The sequence below is a fragment of the Globicephala melas genome, chromosome 20 (assembly GCF_963455315.2).
Source record: "Globicephala melas chromosome 20, mGloMel1.2, whole genome shotgun sequence".
NCBI classification, from domain to species: Eukaryota; Metazoa; Chordata; class Mammalia; order Artiodactyla; family Delphinidae; genus Globicephala; species Globicephala melas.
Window position 1 is genome coordinate 39,047,818 of NC_083333.1, and position 15,758 is coordinate 39,063,575.

General features: G+C 55.8%; 2 protein-coding genes across 2 annotated transcripts; one reads left to right on the forward strand and one right to left on the reverse strand.

Annotated features, from left to right (window-relative positions):
• The first annotated feature begins 5,852 nt into the window (after positions 1 to 5,852).
• Positions 5,853 to 9,334, forward strand: TMEM101 (transmembrane protein 101). The gene is made up of 4 exons (XM_030848876.2): positions 5,853 to 6,033; positions 6,360 to 6,540; positions 7,410 to 7,556; positions 8,275 to 9,334. Exons 1-4 carry the CDS (start codon positions 5,897 to 5,899, stop codon positions 8,581 to 8,583), a joined length of 774 nt encoding a protein of 257 aa, XP_030704736.1. The 5' UTR covers positions 5,853 to 5,896; the 3' UTR covers positions 8,584 to 9,334.
• Positions 9,335 to 10,737: 1,403 nt separating this feature from the next.
• On the reverse strand, positions 10,738 to 15,176 carry NAGS (N-acetylglutamate synthase). The gene is made up of 7 exons (XM_030848872.2): positions 14,751 to 15,176; positions 13,910 to 14,184; positions 13,582 to 13,795; positions 13,101 to 13,281; positions 12,376 to 12,547; positions 12,095 to 12,277; positions 10,738 to 10,891 (listed from the first exon to the last, which is right to left on the reverse strand). Exons 1-7 carry the CDS (start codon positions 15,174 to 15,176, stop codon positions 10,738 to 10,740), a joined length of 1,605 nt encoding a protein of 534 aa, XP_030704732.1.
• Positions 15,177 to 15,758: the final 582 nt, after the last annotated feature.

The following is a 15,758-nucleotide window of genomic DNA, read 5'->3' on the forward strand; positions in this document are numbered from 1 at the left end:
GCTGTACCTCGCTGTTTGGTCCTCCACGCAGCAGCTCTAGAACTGAGGCTAGAGCTCCGGTCTCCTGCACTCTAGTCCTTGCTCTTTATGTCCTTGAGTGAGGGTCACTGAAGTAGCTAAACAGGCAGATATGACTGGGAGCTGTCTTGTCTTCTCCAGTGAAATGGCTTATTTTTAGCCAACTATTCCAGCCTCTTAAGAGCTTTTAAAAAATTTTGGTGCTATAATCTAATATACTAGTTATCCATCCCAATGTTGTGTTCCAGTTTTTATAAACTCTCTTTTCATATTATCTAAAGGGATATCATGAGAGACTTTAATAAGATCCAGATGTTTGTCTGTGATAGCCACATGACAACTCTTACCAAAAAGGGAAATAAACTTGTTTGGGTAGACTCACATGGGCACCTAGTGGCCATCATGCTTTCGGTAACTGATGAGACTACCTGTTTCATGAGCTCTTTTTAAATTTTGTTAACTGTTGTTACATTTATCGACTTTTGAAAACTGGAACTTGTGCTGAGTTCTAGTCTCTGGCAACCCTCTGTGTGTAATGTTTTCTCAAAGATTATTGACTGATTCCTCAAGTTTTTCCGGTATAATTTGCTTGAACGAGATCACACTTGAATTAATTCAAAGGGGCTCAAGTCTGATCAACCACAGCCGAGACTAATTTCCCACGTTGGTGGTGGCTCAGCTGCTCTTACCATTCTGGGCATCATCTGTATTATTCACCTGGGACCTTGACTTCTTAGGGGGATGTTTGGCTGGCATGGGAAACAGTGGCCCACTCTTTGGGGCCTTGTAGCTTAGTGGTTAGGCGCTTGCCTGGATTCAAAGAAGCCTGAGTCATGTCAGATTTCACCTCTGCCACTAGTTAGCAGTATGACTTGGCAACTTACCTTGCCCTGCCAAGCATCAGTTCCCGCATCTGTGAAATGAGTGTCTTAGTTGAGAATTAAATGAAGCCTTTAATGAGATGCCTGGCCCTTGGTAACCATCTCTTCCATACGGCCATTATTATTATTCTCTTTAAGAGTTTGCTGGGTGGGGCTCGTGAGCACACTCAGGAACCTAGAGAGAAAGTAACTTGTTTAGCCTCCCAGGGCAAGGCAGAAGCACGGGGTACCCTGGCCCCAGACCCCTCTGTTTCAGAAGGAGATGCTGGGTACTCCTGGAAGGCCAGAGTGGAGCACTTTGACCTTTAGCCTAGTGAGAACAAGAGCGAGCATTCCCTTCCTTTGCGTCCAGATGTCTTAGGCAGGAAGTAAGAATGAAAGAAGAGACACCTGGCTGCTTCCTCACTTGAGGGAGGGCTCCAAGGGGCCTCCAGCTGTCATCCTGACAAGAAGTAGAGGAGGGCCTGGGTCTCCAGAAGGGAGAAAGAGGTGGAGGGGGGAACACCTGCTCTTAGAAAAGCAGGGCAGGGTCCTGCTCCCCTGGATATAAGGCCAAAAGGCCTTGGAGATTTCCTCAACCTGTCCTCCATCCCCACCCTCAGGATTATGGCTTCCTGAGAGCTGATCGCTCCTGCTTTGGGGGGTGGGGCTCTGGCAGGAGGCCAGCAAGGCAGGTAACTAGAGCTGAGCTTCCTCTGCCATTCCTGGGCTGGGATTGCACTCAGCAAGTAGTGCCAGGAATATACGTGAGTGCCCAGGGCTTCCGCCTGAGTCCCTGACCTCAGTGGCCAAATTAGGCCAGGATCTAGCTGAAGCTCTTCTTGTAGGAGAAGGCAGCGTTTCTCCTGCGATCGTGTGGGAAATAAGTGAGGTGGGGTGTGGAGTGTGAGTAAAAGAGGTCGAGAGGATTAAGAAGGCCGCCTTCCTCGATTGTCTGGCATCCTAGTAGGAACAATGGAATGGGGGGCGGGTGTCTGGGGCTGGGGGATCTGGTTGCTGGGGTCTCAGGCTGAAATTTTGGCTTTTGCCAGAAGCCTAGGTAGCAGGTAAAATCTTGGGAGATGGAGGGAAGGTGACCTTGAGACCATGTTGGGGGACCTGGCAACATGGCGCGACCTCTGAATGGTGTTTGCGTGTATTTTTCTTTCCTGGCATCACCGTGCTTCCCCGGGCTCCTGGGTGGAGGAGGGTGGCGTGGGCTCTCAGCATCCATGACGGCCCGGTGCCACCCTCACTCCAGCCCCTCACGGGGCAAGGATGGGGCAGGTGTGGCCACTCCTTCCTTACGGTGACCGTGGCCACAATGGTGGCATTGGCCTTGCTGGGAGTCTGGCGGCAGCGTGGCCAGCACCATGTACCTGCCCAGCCTTGGGCACTGTGTGGACTGTGGGGGCCTCCACTTGCTCAGCCCCCTCCCAGGCTCCCTGACCGTTTAGCTCCTGGAGCTGAGCCACAGTAGTCTCAGCCACCTGGCAGGTGGCTCCTTCCAGGGCCTGTGGGGACTGTGGTGCCGCTGCTTTCCCACAGTGTCCCGTGGGATCTGGCTGGTGGAGCCCTGGCTGAGGGGCCTGGGTTTCCTGGAGCATCTGGCCCTCAGCCATACCAGCTGGCTCACCTGTGCCCAGACTTTTCCATCACCCTGTGCTCTCTGCTCTGTCTAGACCTATCACAACCTGCTTGCCACCCTGGAGCCCTGCAGCCTGTGGGGCCTGGGAAACTTGGGGCAGCTGGACCTGAGCCACACAGCCGGGCTGAGCTGGGCACTGCTGGAGCCAGGGGCCTCTTCCACCTGTGCGGGCAGGGCTGGCTGGGAACCGGCACAGCGAGTCAGGGGCGCCAGCCTGGAGGTGCTCTCTGGCTGGGACCGACGTCAGCAAGCAGGAGGCTGAGGCCTTTGCAGCCCTGCAGGCGCTGGGCCAGCTCTCTATTGTAGGCAGCCTGCTGCAGCATGTCAAGTTAAAGATGTGGCGGGCATCCGGACAGCAGGCATGCTGCTGCTGCTGACCAGCAACCCCTGGGTCTGCGACTGACCTGCGGTGGGCCTTTGGGAAGCTGGACCACCTGTGGCGCTTGTGTGTGGCTGACCTGGGTAGCATGACTTGTGGTGGCCCTGGGCGGCTGGCGGGGCGGTGCTAAGCAGTGCGGAGCCCCCGCTCTGCCTTGGCTAGGTATCGGGCACCATTCTAGTCAATGTGGCTGTGGTCATGGTTGAGTGCAAGTGCAGGTGGGGCCCCAGGAGAACTGGAGAGCAGGGGAGCCCTCTAGAGAGGCAGCTGGAGGAGGGGGAGAAGATGAAGCTGTGAGAGAGGAAAAGGGATGGTCCTTAGAAGTCTTCGGGGCTCAGTTGTCTGCCCAGGCAGGGTGGGAGGAATGGTGGGAGGGGAGAGAAATGGCTGTGTTCATCTCTCAGGGCCGAGGGCCAACCACCCTCCTCACATTTCCCCCGATCTAGCACAATGCCATCTTTTCCAGCCCTAGAAAAAGAGGGATCTGGCCCCTAGTCCTCAACACTTCTTTGGGGAAGAGGACACTAAAAGGTAGAAACTGAAGACCAGAGGGAACTGGGGTGGGATGGGTACAAGGAAAGCATTAATCCTCATCTCCTTCCCCTTCCTCACACATGTCCCTGGCCTCTGCTGTTGGGGACTTGATCAGAAACTGGTTGCTAAAGTTATGATGGAGGTGGGGTAAGGGTACTGTTCCCGTGGGCACAACCCAGGCAGGCTCCTAGAACTATCTTGTGGATGTACACTATCCCAGTTCTCAACACCTTAGCTCCTTCCCGATGGCTGTGCGTCTTGTCCCGTTTGAATCGGGGTTGGGTGAGGAGATTGGAAAAAGAAAATCAGTTGGAAAGTTGATTCTGTAGTATGTGCCTGCATTTTGGTGAAGAAAACTTGCCTCATGTGGTAGGGGGTGGGAGGGGTGGGAGGGGAAGGCAAAATGACCTTTAACCCAGTCTTTTTTCTCATTCCCCTTGACTGGCGTCTTCCCACCCCGCAATCACACAATCTCATTCCCTAGTTTTCTGCCTGGATACATCCCTTCTCACATACCCAGGCTTTATCCTAGTGACTTTGTAAGAAATTAGATGTGAAAAGGTGTTTTGTTGTCCCAAGCTTTCACTGGCTGATTGGGAATTTTAAATTCATATTGTCAGAAATGTTTCTTGGGCAGGAGGCCCCTTTCCCAGGGAATGAAAACTGAATTAAATGGCCTTGTGGAAGTGCTTGTAGAGTCTTAACTTGAATATCAGAAGATGAATTTGTATGTTGCAGGGTGGTGGTGGGGTGTGCAGGAAGATAGGTGGGGGTGGCTTTGTGGTGGCAATCCCAGAGTGTCCAGAACTTTTGCTCATTTACTTATTCAGCAAATGATTCCTCAGGCAAGAAATAGCAGTAACACCTTTTCATTTATTTATCTGTTCGGCACACATTTCCTGAATGCATCCTGTATCTACTAGGCCCGGAGGATATAATTGTAAACAGAAACCAGACACTGTCCTTGCCCTCATGGAGCTCACAGTCTAGTGTTAATCTTGTCATCAATGACAACAAAAAAATCACAAATATATAATTGCCACTGTGCTGATTCAAAGGAAGGGTGCCTTTTGGTTATGAGAACATAAAATAGAGGAACTAAGAACAGACAGCACCAAAGGAGAAGTGGGGAAGACCAGTTGGAAACCTGGTGCAGCTAAACTGACAAAAGGTGGTAGTTTGGGCTAGAGTGGGAGCGTCGGAGCTGGAGAAATGGACTGCCTGAGTTGTCCCATATGTCCACATCAGATCTCTCTTCTCTCAGGGGACAGAAGGGAGCCAGACCAAGATCACACTTCTCTACAAGTGGCTCTTAGGAAAACCTCTTTTTTTTTTTTTTTAACTTTTATTGGAGTATAGTTGCTTTACAATATTGTGTTAGTTTCTACTGTACAGCAAAGTGAATCAGCTATATGTATACATATATCCCCCTTTTTTGGTTTTCCTTCTCATTTAGGTCACCACAGAGCATTGAGTAGAGTTCCCTGTGCTATACAGTAGGTTCTCATTAGTTATCTGTTTTATACGTAGTATCAATAGTGTATATATGTCAATCTCAGTCTTCCAATTCATCATACCCCCTCCTTTCCCCCTTGGTATCCATATGTTTGTTCTGTACATCTGTGTCTCTATTTCTGCTTTGTAAATAAGTTCATCTATACCAATTTTTTCAGATTCCACATATATGCGTTAATATATGATATTTGTTTTTCTGACTTACTTCATTCTGTAAAGACTCTTAACAGTTTCTCGGTCCATCCATGTCTCTACAAATGACCCAATTTTGTTCCTTTTTATGGCTGAGTAATATTCCATTGTATATATGTACCGCATCTTCTTTATCCATTCCTCTGTTGATGGACATGTCCTGGCTAGGTTGCTTCCATGTCCTGGCTACTGTAAGTAGTGCTGCAATGAACATTGGGGTGCATGTGTCTTTCTGAATTATGGGGGAAAACTTCTACTTTCAGCTTTAACAGAAGCAGAGGGATTTCCTCTGGGGTGTGTGTTGTGTACCATTTATTGAACCCCTACTATGTGCTCGAACCAACACTGTCACATTTAAACCTCACAACAACCCTGTGAGATAGGCGTCATCTCCGTTTCCCAGATGAATCTTGGAAAGTGTAGCGATATGCCCAAAGTCACAGGGTTGCATTAGGGGTTGGAGCCTAAGTTTAGCTGCATTCAAAGGCTAGTTCGCTTACTGTTCCTTCCTCTACTCTAGTTTTCAACTTTGCAGCTACAAGAAGGGACCCTTGAGCCTCCATGGGCAGAAGGAAAGACAACCCTGCAGCTAGAACACTTCCTTCGGTCCAGAACTAGAGAGCGAGAGCTTTGTTTCCTGACGGAAGTGGGGGAAAAAAAACCCCGCGAGAGCCGGAAGTTGTGCGTCGCGTCCTCGCGCCGGCCTCCTGGGCCGCGGGGTGAGGCCGCGGCGGACTGCCCTTCCTCAAGATGGCGTCGAAGATAGGTTCGCGACGGTGGATGCTGCAGCTGATCATGCAGTTGGGTTCGGTGTTGCTCACACGCTGCCCGTTCTGGGGCTGCTTCAGCCAGCTCATGCTGTACGCTGAGAGGGCCGAGGCGCGCCGGTGAGCAGGCCCGCGCGGCCGCCGAACGCGGTGGGGGCGGTCCGGCCTGTCCCAGCAACGAGGGTGCGGTGAGGTGGGGAAGAAGTTGCGGCCCAGAAGTTGGGACCCTTGGACTGGGAGGAATTGGGACCTTGGACTTGTTGGGGACTCTGGTCCGGAGCAAGGTGGGCGTGGAGCGGAGTGTGGGGGGGTCCTAGCTATGAGAGGGGCCGCCGGTTTGGGGAAGCAGTGGAGCTTGCGGGAACCTAAGGGGTCTCAAGGCTCTTTTCCCCGCTTCCTTCTGTGCTTCATGCTGTCCTCGTTCCTTCCCCCCTCCCGGCTCGCAGGAAGCCCGACATCCCAGTGCCCTACCTGTACTTCGACATGGGGGCGGCCGTGCTGTGCGCTAGCTTCATGTCCTTTGGAGTGAAGCGGCGCTGGTTCGCTCTGGGGGCCGCACTCCAGCTGGCCATTAGTACCTACGCCGCCTACATCGGGGGCTACGTCCACTACGGGGACTGGCTGAAGGTGAGCGCCTCGGCCCTAAGTGGGACTTCGCTGGGGTGTTGGGGAGCCAATGCCCGGGACAGTTGGGCGATGCCTGGTGCTATCCAGGAGCACAGTGCGAAGCCTGGAAAGGCTGAACCCCCAGGCGCGTAGAGGTTATTACAGACCTTAGACACCACGCAAACCTCCCCTTCAGAGTGTGGAAACTGAGGTCCAGAGATGCAAAACAGACTTTCCCAAAGTTACACCACAGTTAGCATTACAGGTGTGACCAGAACCCAGGTCACCTGGTTCCCAGAACCCTTTAAACCATTAGTTATCTCAGACTCTTAGGGCAAAAGGGACCTTAGAGAGTACCTGGTCCACCCAACCGATTTTATGAAATTTATCTAATCCTAGGGCAGCATTTAAGCCTGTAGATGCCAGGACCTGTGCCAGGCACTACAGGCCTGGAGATAAGCCTGGACCAAGGCATTACCCGCAAGGAGTGGACTGTCAGTCCAACAGGGGAGGCAGATGTGTGAATAGCTATAGGACAGTGAGATCAATGGTTAGTTATGGAGCAGCCTATACTATATAGCAAAAAGAACATTGGGCTTCGAGTGTGCAGACCTGGGGGTGGGGAGGGGGGGAACGCTTGGTATCTGGGTTCTGCCACTTACTTTCTGTAGGACCTTGGACAATTTTATTAACCCCTCTGGGCCTCCGTTTCTACTTCTGGTAAAAAAAAATTACCTATCTCTGCTCTACCTGCCCACCACACTTGGAAATGGTAAGAGGGTGCATCAGGTGGAATGGGATGTATAGAGATGGGCAGTTCTGCGCTCCGGGAAGCCAGGAGAAGTGTGGTGGCTTCAGGTCCTGACTGGGGTCCCCTCACCTCGGCCTAGGTCCGTATGTACTCTCGCACAGTTGCCATCATCGGTGGCTTTCTTGTGCTGGCCAGCGGTGCTGGGGAGCTGTACCGTCGGAAACCCCGCAGCCGTTCCCTCCAGTCCACCGGCCAGGTCTTCCTGGGCATCTACCTCATCTGCGTGGTAGGTTGGGGGACTGTGGGCTGGAGGTGCCTGACTGGGAGTGAGAAGTGAGCCCGTGCCTGGCTCCCGGCAGTGGCCCCTGCCAAATTCTGGGCCTCGGGGGCCCTTCAAGTGCCTGAGACCTGGCCGAGAGGCCCTTCTTCCGGCATTATTGCCACTGGGGAGAGAAGAGGATGGGTTGACCCTTCAGTCCCAAGCCTGAGAGCCAGAAGAGCAAGCGGGACGGGTCCTCTCATGGCTTCAGCCCCCAGAGGACTGGGAGAGGGGACAAAGGAGAGGTTGGGTAGAGTTCAGGTCCCAGATGGGACTCTGCCACTTAGAGCTGATGGGGCTGCCTAGTGTAGCCAGTTATGTCCTCCCTGGTGCTCGGGGAGGCCAGTGTGGATGGGGACGTGAACAGGCCCCAAGTCACTTGGCTTCATCTTAGTTGCTGGGCACCATCTCCCATGTGCAGAGCTCTGTATTCAGAGGTGAGAGCCCCGGTCTGACCGTGGAACCTCCTCCCTTCTGAGACCCCAGAGTGAGGAGAGACAGAGGTCCTAACCCCATGGAGCTCCCTAGTCAGATGGGGAGACACAGGCTTTACTTTCCGAAAGCCCCAAGTCTGAGAGGGGAGTCAGAAGCCCACCTTGTAGGGGCTGCTTGCATGCCAGGGGTGGCCTTACCCAGACAGGCTCCTCAGCCTGTTGGAGAGCCTTAGAGGATGGTGTGTCTCTAGGCCTACTCGCTGCAGCACAGCAAGGAGGACCGGCTGGCGTACCTGAACCATCTCCCGGGCGGGGAGCTGATGATCCAGCTCTTCTTCGTGCTGTATGGCGTCCTGGCCCTGGCTTTCCTGTCAGGCTACTACGTGACCCTGGCTGCCCAGATCTTGGCTGTTCTGCTGCCCCCGGTTATGCTGCTCATTGATGGCAACGTTGCCTACTGGCATAACACGCGGCGTGTTGAGTTCTGGAACCAGATGAAGCTCCTTGGAGAGAGCGTGGGCATCTTTGGGGCCGCTGTCATCCTGGCCACCGACGGCTGAGTTGCACAGCGGGAGTCTGAGATGGGTGCAGGGAGCCAGTGAGGGCTACCCTACCTTCCTCCTTGCTGGCCCAGTTATGTTTACTTATGCTTTTTGGTCTGTTTGTTTGATCACTTGCGTTGTGTGCATGTGTGTGCGTACGCATGTGTGTGCGTGTGTTGGTAAGAGGCAGGTCTCTTCCCCAGTTCCTGGGCTTGGGCCTTGGTGAGGTGGGAGCCCTGATGACTCTGCCTTACAGGTTTCTTTTTCCTGTTTGTTATGAGGAGAGCTGAGGCCAGCTGCTCCCTTGGGTCTCCTGTCCCAGGGAAGGGAGTAAGGCAGGGCTAGGGTGGGGTACTGAGAGTGGGAGACAGAGGAGAACCGGAAGAGAGCCAATGTGAAACAGCCCTTTTTGAACCTGGCAGATGTAGCTAGGCTCCGCAGTGCTTTTCTGAGACTGAGAGCGAGTGAGTGTGCACGTTGACACGTGGCTCAGGCCCAGGAGGAGCAGAGGGGCCGGGCACCACGGAAGTCATGTGGGCTCTCAGGGTGTGCTGGGGCAGAAACAGCACTAGCTGTCACCCACCTTGAGGGTAGAGCAGGCCCCAGTTTACTCTGGGGTTTGCAGGGGTGGGACAGGCAGCAGCCAGCTTCCTGCCTCTGGCCTTCTGTTTCCAGCTCCGTGGTTGGCCTGGTGGGGGTGAGTGCCCGCCCAAACACCAGACCACACAGTCCTCCGAAAATAAACATTTTATATAGACATTTGGCTTTGCTTCTCTGTTCTCCCCACGGGGCACTTAGCCATTGGCTGGGATTGATCTCGGGTTTCTTGAAATACCATATCTGGTTAAGCCCCACCTTGATCCGCCCATGATCTTCCCCTTGTTCTGAGAGTTCCCACAGTCCTTTGGCTCTCTTTTCAAGTCTCCGAATGCTCCCTGTGGTATATGCTTTGACCTTTCACTTCAGTCCCTCTCGTGGCTTAGCTTTTCCTCCCCATTTGGTGCCAGGTCTTTTCGAAGAAACCTTTGGTGAGGGCAGCTGGAGGGAGAGAACTGATAAGTGTCACTATGAGGCTGAGGAGTTTTCATTTCACAGGTGAGGAAATGGAGGCTCAGAGAAGGTGAGCAGCTTGCCTCAGGCCACAGAGCTGGGTTCCAGGTCAGGTCTGTCTGATGCCCACGCCCAGATATGTACCGGACACCAGCCCTCTCTTGGGGGTGGGTTGTGTCACAGCAGCCCCGTGTGTGCGCCATGGTGACCCTCTCCCTACTCGTCCGCACACCTCCTGACAGAAAGTAGCCCCAGCAGCCAGTATGGTTCCTGGCACACGGTGGGGGACAGAAATGTGAAATGAAACCTCAGGCTTTGGACTCCTACCCGTCTGAGATGTTCTCTTCCTGCAAAGATGGAGACACAACCTCCAGGGGGGCCCAGGGGAAAACATCCAAGTCTGGGCTTGGCCCTGAGCCCTGCCTGGAAAGGGAGCTGGGGCTGCTGTCAGTCTGGTCTGTGGCATGGAAGATGTTTCCTAACTAAGGGGTAGGGGAGTCTCGGGACTGCTGACAGCTGGGGGAGGGAGGTGGTGGCAGCATTCATCTGGGGGCCTCGGCCTCATTTAGCTCCTCTCTTCCCTCTAGGAAGAGGTTCCCCAGCCCTCAACATCTTGTTTCCAGAGGGTCACTGCTAATTTCCTTTCAAGTGTGAGCTGACTTTCAGACAAGTATTTGCATTTTAATCAAGGTCTCCTGAAAAGTTGCAAGACCCGAAGGAACTAAAACGAATGGTAGAATATCAGGCAGATGTGGGTGATATTTTGGGCAAGGGAGCCTCAAAACAGCACAGAGACCACAGACACTGGCCCACCCTCAAGCCTTGAGTAGAGCCCTCAAAGGCAAGCCCTCCTCCCCCCAAATCCCTACACTGAAAATTCAAGGCCATCTGGTTGTGGCTTTGGAGCAAGGAGGGGGTCTTGGGCAGGCCCTTCTCCTTCCTGCACTTGTCCTCACTTGGGTGCCCCCCTCTGGGCAGGGTAGAGTAGGGGCTGCTGCCTTCTCTGCAGCTCACTCAGCCAACAAGCCTGGTCCGGCCTGTGGCTGCCTCGGGTCACCTTCAGCAGGCATGGCTTTTGGTCCACCCTGGCTGTCCCAGGGCCTGCAGGGCTGGTAGAGAGGGTCAGCTGCCTGGGTCAGAAGCTGGCTTGCAGAAGGAGTCTGGCAGCCCCTTGGCGTGGTTGACCAGCTCGTAAGAGTCCCGGATGTCGGCTAGGCCAAACCAGAAGAAGATCCACTGCTTGTTGGAGAAGCTGCCATCGCTGTGCTTGAAGTACCTGGTGGAGGTGGGAGACAGGTTTTAGGCAAGGCCAGCGCTCACTGCTCACTGGTTCATTTTCTGAGGACCTACTACAGGCATACCTCGTTTTATTGCGCTTCACTTTATTGTGCTTTGCAGGTACTACGTTTTTTACAAATTAAAGGTTTGTGGAAACCCTGTGTGGAGCAAGTCTATCAGGGTAATTTTTCCAACAGCACTTGCTCACTTCGTATCTCTGTGTTGCATTTTGGTAATTCTTGCAATATTTCAAACCCTTCACCAGCAAATAGGTGATTATTCACTGAAGGCTCAAGTGATGGTTAGCAGTTTTTAGCAATAAAAGTATTTTAAAATTAAGGTATATACACTTTTTTTTAAGACATAATGCTATTGCACACTTAATAGACTACAGTATAGTGTAAACATAACTTTTATATATATTCGGAAACCAAAAAATTCATGTGATTGACTTTATTGCAATATTCACTTTATTGTGGAGGTCTGGAACCAAATTGGCAATATCTCTGGGGTATGCCTGTACATGCTGGACACTCTGCTAGGACCTGTGGTGTGTAATCTGATTTTATCCTTATAGCATTAGCCAATAGCCTGGTGGTGGTATGCTTTTTTCACAGAGAAGCAGCTAAGGCTCAGAGAAGTTAGCTAACTAGCCAGAGTCACACAGCTAGGAGGGTTAGAGTGAGGCCCTCTTTTGCTCTCTGCACACTGCCTTGGCTGTGCAGCCCGGGGAGGGGTTCCTGTTCACTTCTTGGTGCCCACAGAGCAGAGTAGTGGGGGATGAGGTGATAACTGCAGAAGGAAAGAGAGGAGGGAGTGTTCCACTGGAGATGCAGTGGGCCTGGGGTCGGAGCTTGGCAACTCGGCCTGGAATAGAGCCCTGAGGTGCTGGATTTCTGCAGACCCTGGGAGAGGCAGGCTGCTTCCCGGGTGGAGACTGTCTTCAAGGAATCTACCCTAGCCGGGCAGAGCCGGGTTAAGTGTGCTCTGCCTCTAGGGAAATCTCAGGCTCCGTGTGTGGTCCACTCCCTGGGGAATGTGGGGCCACACTGAGCGGGCCATTTCCCTTGGGGAAGAATGGCTAATGAAAGAAGGGGAGGCCCAGCCTTCCTGGCTGGTGGTCCCCGGGGCGTAGCTGGCCAGAGCTGGAGAGGAGAGTGGGGGCGGGGCCCAGCCCAGAGCCGGGAGGGGCGGGACCTACCAGGGATTGATGGGGTTGGTGACCCGGGAGCGCCAGAAAAGCGTCTGCAGGTCCCGCCGCAGGCGCTCCCACAGCATCTGGCCGGAGCCTTGGCCCTGGCGGCTGGAGCTCACCACAAACTTGTCTAGATACGGGGTGCCCCCAAGTACAGGCTCCGTGGTCAGAATGGCAGCCGCGTTGTACCTGGCGCAGCGGGGGAGAGGCAGGCTGGGACCTCTCCTTGGTCCAAAGCTCCCCGGCTCTGTCCCTTCGTCCCTGCCCTCTGGGGCCCGCAGGCTCACCCCTCAGAGACGTAGACAGAGTGCAACCTCGGGCGCAGCGAGGCCAAGTAGTCGTCCCGGAGCTTTTTGCCGAAGCTGACGTTGACCAGGTTCACTAGGAGGCCCTGGTCCAGGTTGTCCAGGCTGCGCACTCGCAGCATCCGCTCGGCGTTCTTGAACAGCGTCCCGGACCCTGGGGGTGGGATGGAGGAGGAGGGGTGAGTTCGGCCCGAGATCCAGGTCCCCTCCGCTCCTCCGTTTGCGCAGCCTGATGGGGATTCCAGATAGGACAGGGGCTAGTGGGGCAATTACTCTCTTTGGGAGCTCTCCATAGTGAGACGCTTCCTAAGATCTGCATAGATTTATGCGCGATTTTCATTCAGGGATTTGCTTTTTCCCCAGGCAGTTTGTCCCTCAAGTTCCGCCTATCGCCTGTAGTCCCACCTACCTCTCCTAGTCCCGCCTACCCGTGCCCTCCCCCGCCCCTGGTCCCGCCCACCCGTCCAAACCCCGCCCACGTTTCCTAGCTCTGTCCATTCCACTTGGTTCCGCTGGGTCTGTGGTTCCTCCCACCCACCCAAGTCCCTCCCATCTGTCTAGTTCCACCCAAGTTCTAGCCCAGGGCCGTCCACCTCCTTGCTCACCTCCCCTAGGTTTGGCAAGAGCAGGAAGCCTTTACTGTCTGGAGAGGAAGCCGCTTCTCCTGGCTCCCCAAACCCCGGCGCACCCCCCGCCCCGGCCCTCACCCTTGTTGCTGAAGAGCTCGGTGAGCAGCGTGCTGGCGTCGGTGATGACGGCCGAGGAGTGGTGAGGCAGGCGGCTGAGCACGTCTACGATGAGCCGAATCTGCTGCCGTTCTTTGGTGCTCACCCACTCGGCGTTGTTCACTAGGTCCAGGTCGGCGGGCAAGTTCACGTTACTCAGGACCTGTGTCCAGGACGAGGGGGTGAGCCTCCGACCTGCAGCCGGACAAGGACTGTGCCCCCGCCCCACGGACCTCTCCTCACTGACCCCTTTTCCCTTACTTCCTCCCGAAGTCCTTGGCCAGTAAGGGACTCAGATCTGAGCACCATAGGCTGAGTCCTTCCCTGACACTCCATTTCCGACTCATGCGGCTGGAGAGAGAGTGACTCTGGGGCCCGTCTGGGAGGCGTGCAGGGGACCTAAGAGAGGGGCTCAGCCTGGCGCAGAGTCGCGGGGAGTGGGGTCCAAAAGGAGGAGACACACCTTGTTACTGCTGTCGTGCAGACCGCCCGTGGTATTGAGGAAGATGATTTTGGTGGGCCGCAGCGCCTTGGCCAGGGACGCGGTCACCTCCAGTGAGTCCAGGAGCACGGAGCGGCGGGCGGCCGTCTCCCCGATGGGGCACAGGATGGGGATGCTGCTCGACTCCAGGCACCACTGTAGTAGGTCGGTCTCCACCGAGACGATGCCGCCATAGCTGGGGGCCAGACGTGGTGCTCAAGGAGGTTGCCTCCAGGACCCGCGGGTCTGGGGCTGGGCGGGTGGAGTAGCGTGATCTGAGGACGCAGGGGCACGCAGGGTCAGCACTAACCTGGCATGAGGGGCTGGCTCAGCAGCGCCCAGCACCGACCCGCCGCCAAAAAAAGGCACGGCAGTGGCGGCATTATGCCGCAGGGCGTCCACCAGCACCTTGCATCTCTGGGCAAGCTGTGCCTTGGCCTCCCAGAAGGAAAGACAGCCCGAGGGTGCCGTGGGAGCGGGCAGCCCCAGGACCACCAGGGGCTTCATGTCCATGCGCTGCAGGAAGGCCAGGGCGAAGGCCAGGCTGGATACGGCCTTAGGGCACTTGAGCACCTCCTCGTCCACCTGCGGAGGAGTGGGCGTTCAACGGGCACGACACCGGCCCTGACTCCTGCTGCACCCGCTTGCTCCTACAGCCGGGTCCTCAGGGCCCTCTCGGGGCCCCCACCCTGCCCAGGAGCTGTCAGGCTCCATTTCTGGCCACCTGCGCCCACCTGCTTCGCCCTTTGCCCCGTTGGGTCTTGCCATCCTCTTATCTCACACTAGTGTTCCTCCCTCCGCTCCTCCCTGCGACCTTGGACTGTAGGACACCATAGGGGGAGGGGTGACGCAGGCGGCTTCTATCCAGGTTCCCTAACTGCCAACTGAACCCCTAACTGCTCCCAGGTTGGGAGGACTTCTCTGGTGCATCACGTTTGACGGGCTGGGGACCCGAGGCTCCTCACCCGGGCTGGGCGCGAGACTTTTCGAGGAGCGCACAGCCTCGCGCAGTCCCAGGCGCTCGTCTGGGCTCCGTCGAGCCCCTTCCTGGCTCCGCTGCCCAGAGTCCGTATTCCTGCCATGCCTGGCAAAACGTCGCTACACAACCCCCGTCCCCTGTCTGTGACCCGGCCGACGCCGGGCTCTCTCACCTCGATGACGGCAAAGGGCCTGTCCGCGGAGTGGTGGCAGGTCTGGAACTGCGTGAGCCAGTGGCGCGCCTCCCCGGGGCTGGCCCCACACTGGTTCAGGAAGGTCTGGATGTCCCGCTGCACCAGCGAGCGGCCGGCCGGGGGCCCGGGGGAGTCGGGGGACACCGGGGGCGCGGGGGGCAGTGTCCACGACGGCTCCTCCGCTGCAGGCGAGTGGATGTCGTACACGGCGCCCTCGGCCTCCTCTTGGGCGGGCTGGGCCGGCGCCCAGGCGGTGCTGAGCCGGCGTCCCGGGCTGGTGCCCCTGGCCGCCCGCCGCCACGTGCTGCCGCTGAGCCTCCGGGCGCCCCCAGTGCCTTGGGGGCCGCGCAGCCTCCCGCCCGCAGGGGCGGCCCGCAGGGCCCAGGCCAACCGCGCCGTCGCCATGACAACCAAACCAGCTCGCCCCCCCAAAAGTGACCGTCTGTCCAGAGCTCCTGGCTCTGGGGGCCTCTTAACCTACGGCGGGGCGGGGCTGGGACTGCCGGGGCGGGGCGCCGACGGGGGCCGCGGAGTCGCCTCCGGGTGCGTTTGAGGAGGGTCAGGCCATGGGTCAGAAGGCGGCGCCGACAGGATCCCCGCCCCTGGGGTGGGGGGATGGAACCCACTAGGGAGAGTCACGAGGCAGAGATAAACGGTGGCTGGGTGTCTTTAATTTGCTGCCAAGGCCGGTTCCAGGAAGGGCTCAGGGGACCCACAGGTGGATTTGGCGCTCTGCGGGGTCTTGAATGATTAAGGGGGAGTCTGATTAGGGCAAGAGGGGAGAGCAGGTTGCAGTTGACGCCTGGCTGAGGGAGGAGACTGGGGGATGAGGTGGGGGAAGAGTGAAAGCGTGGAGGGCGGGGATGCCTCTGTCCTGTTAAAAATGAACTTCTTAATTTTAAAATTTATCCACATCAGGATTGTAACTAGAAGGCCATTATCACTCGAAAGAAAGTCTTACAAATAAAGAGAGAACAAAATGTTATA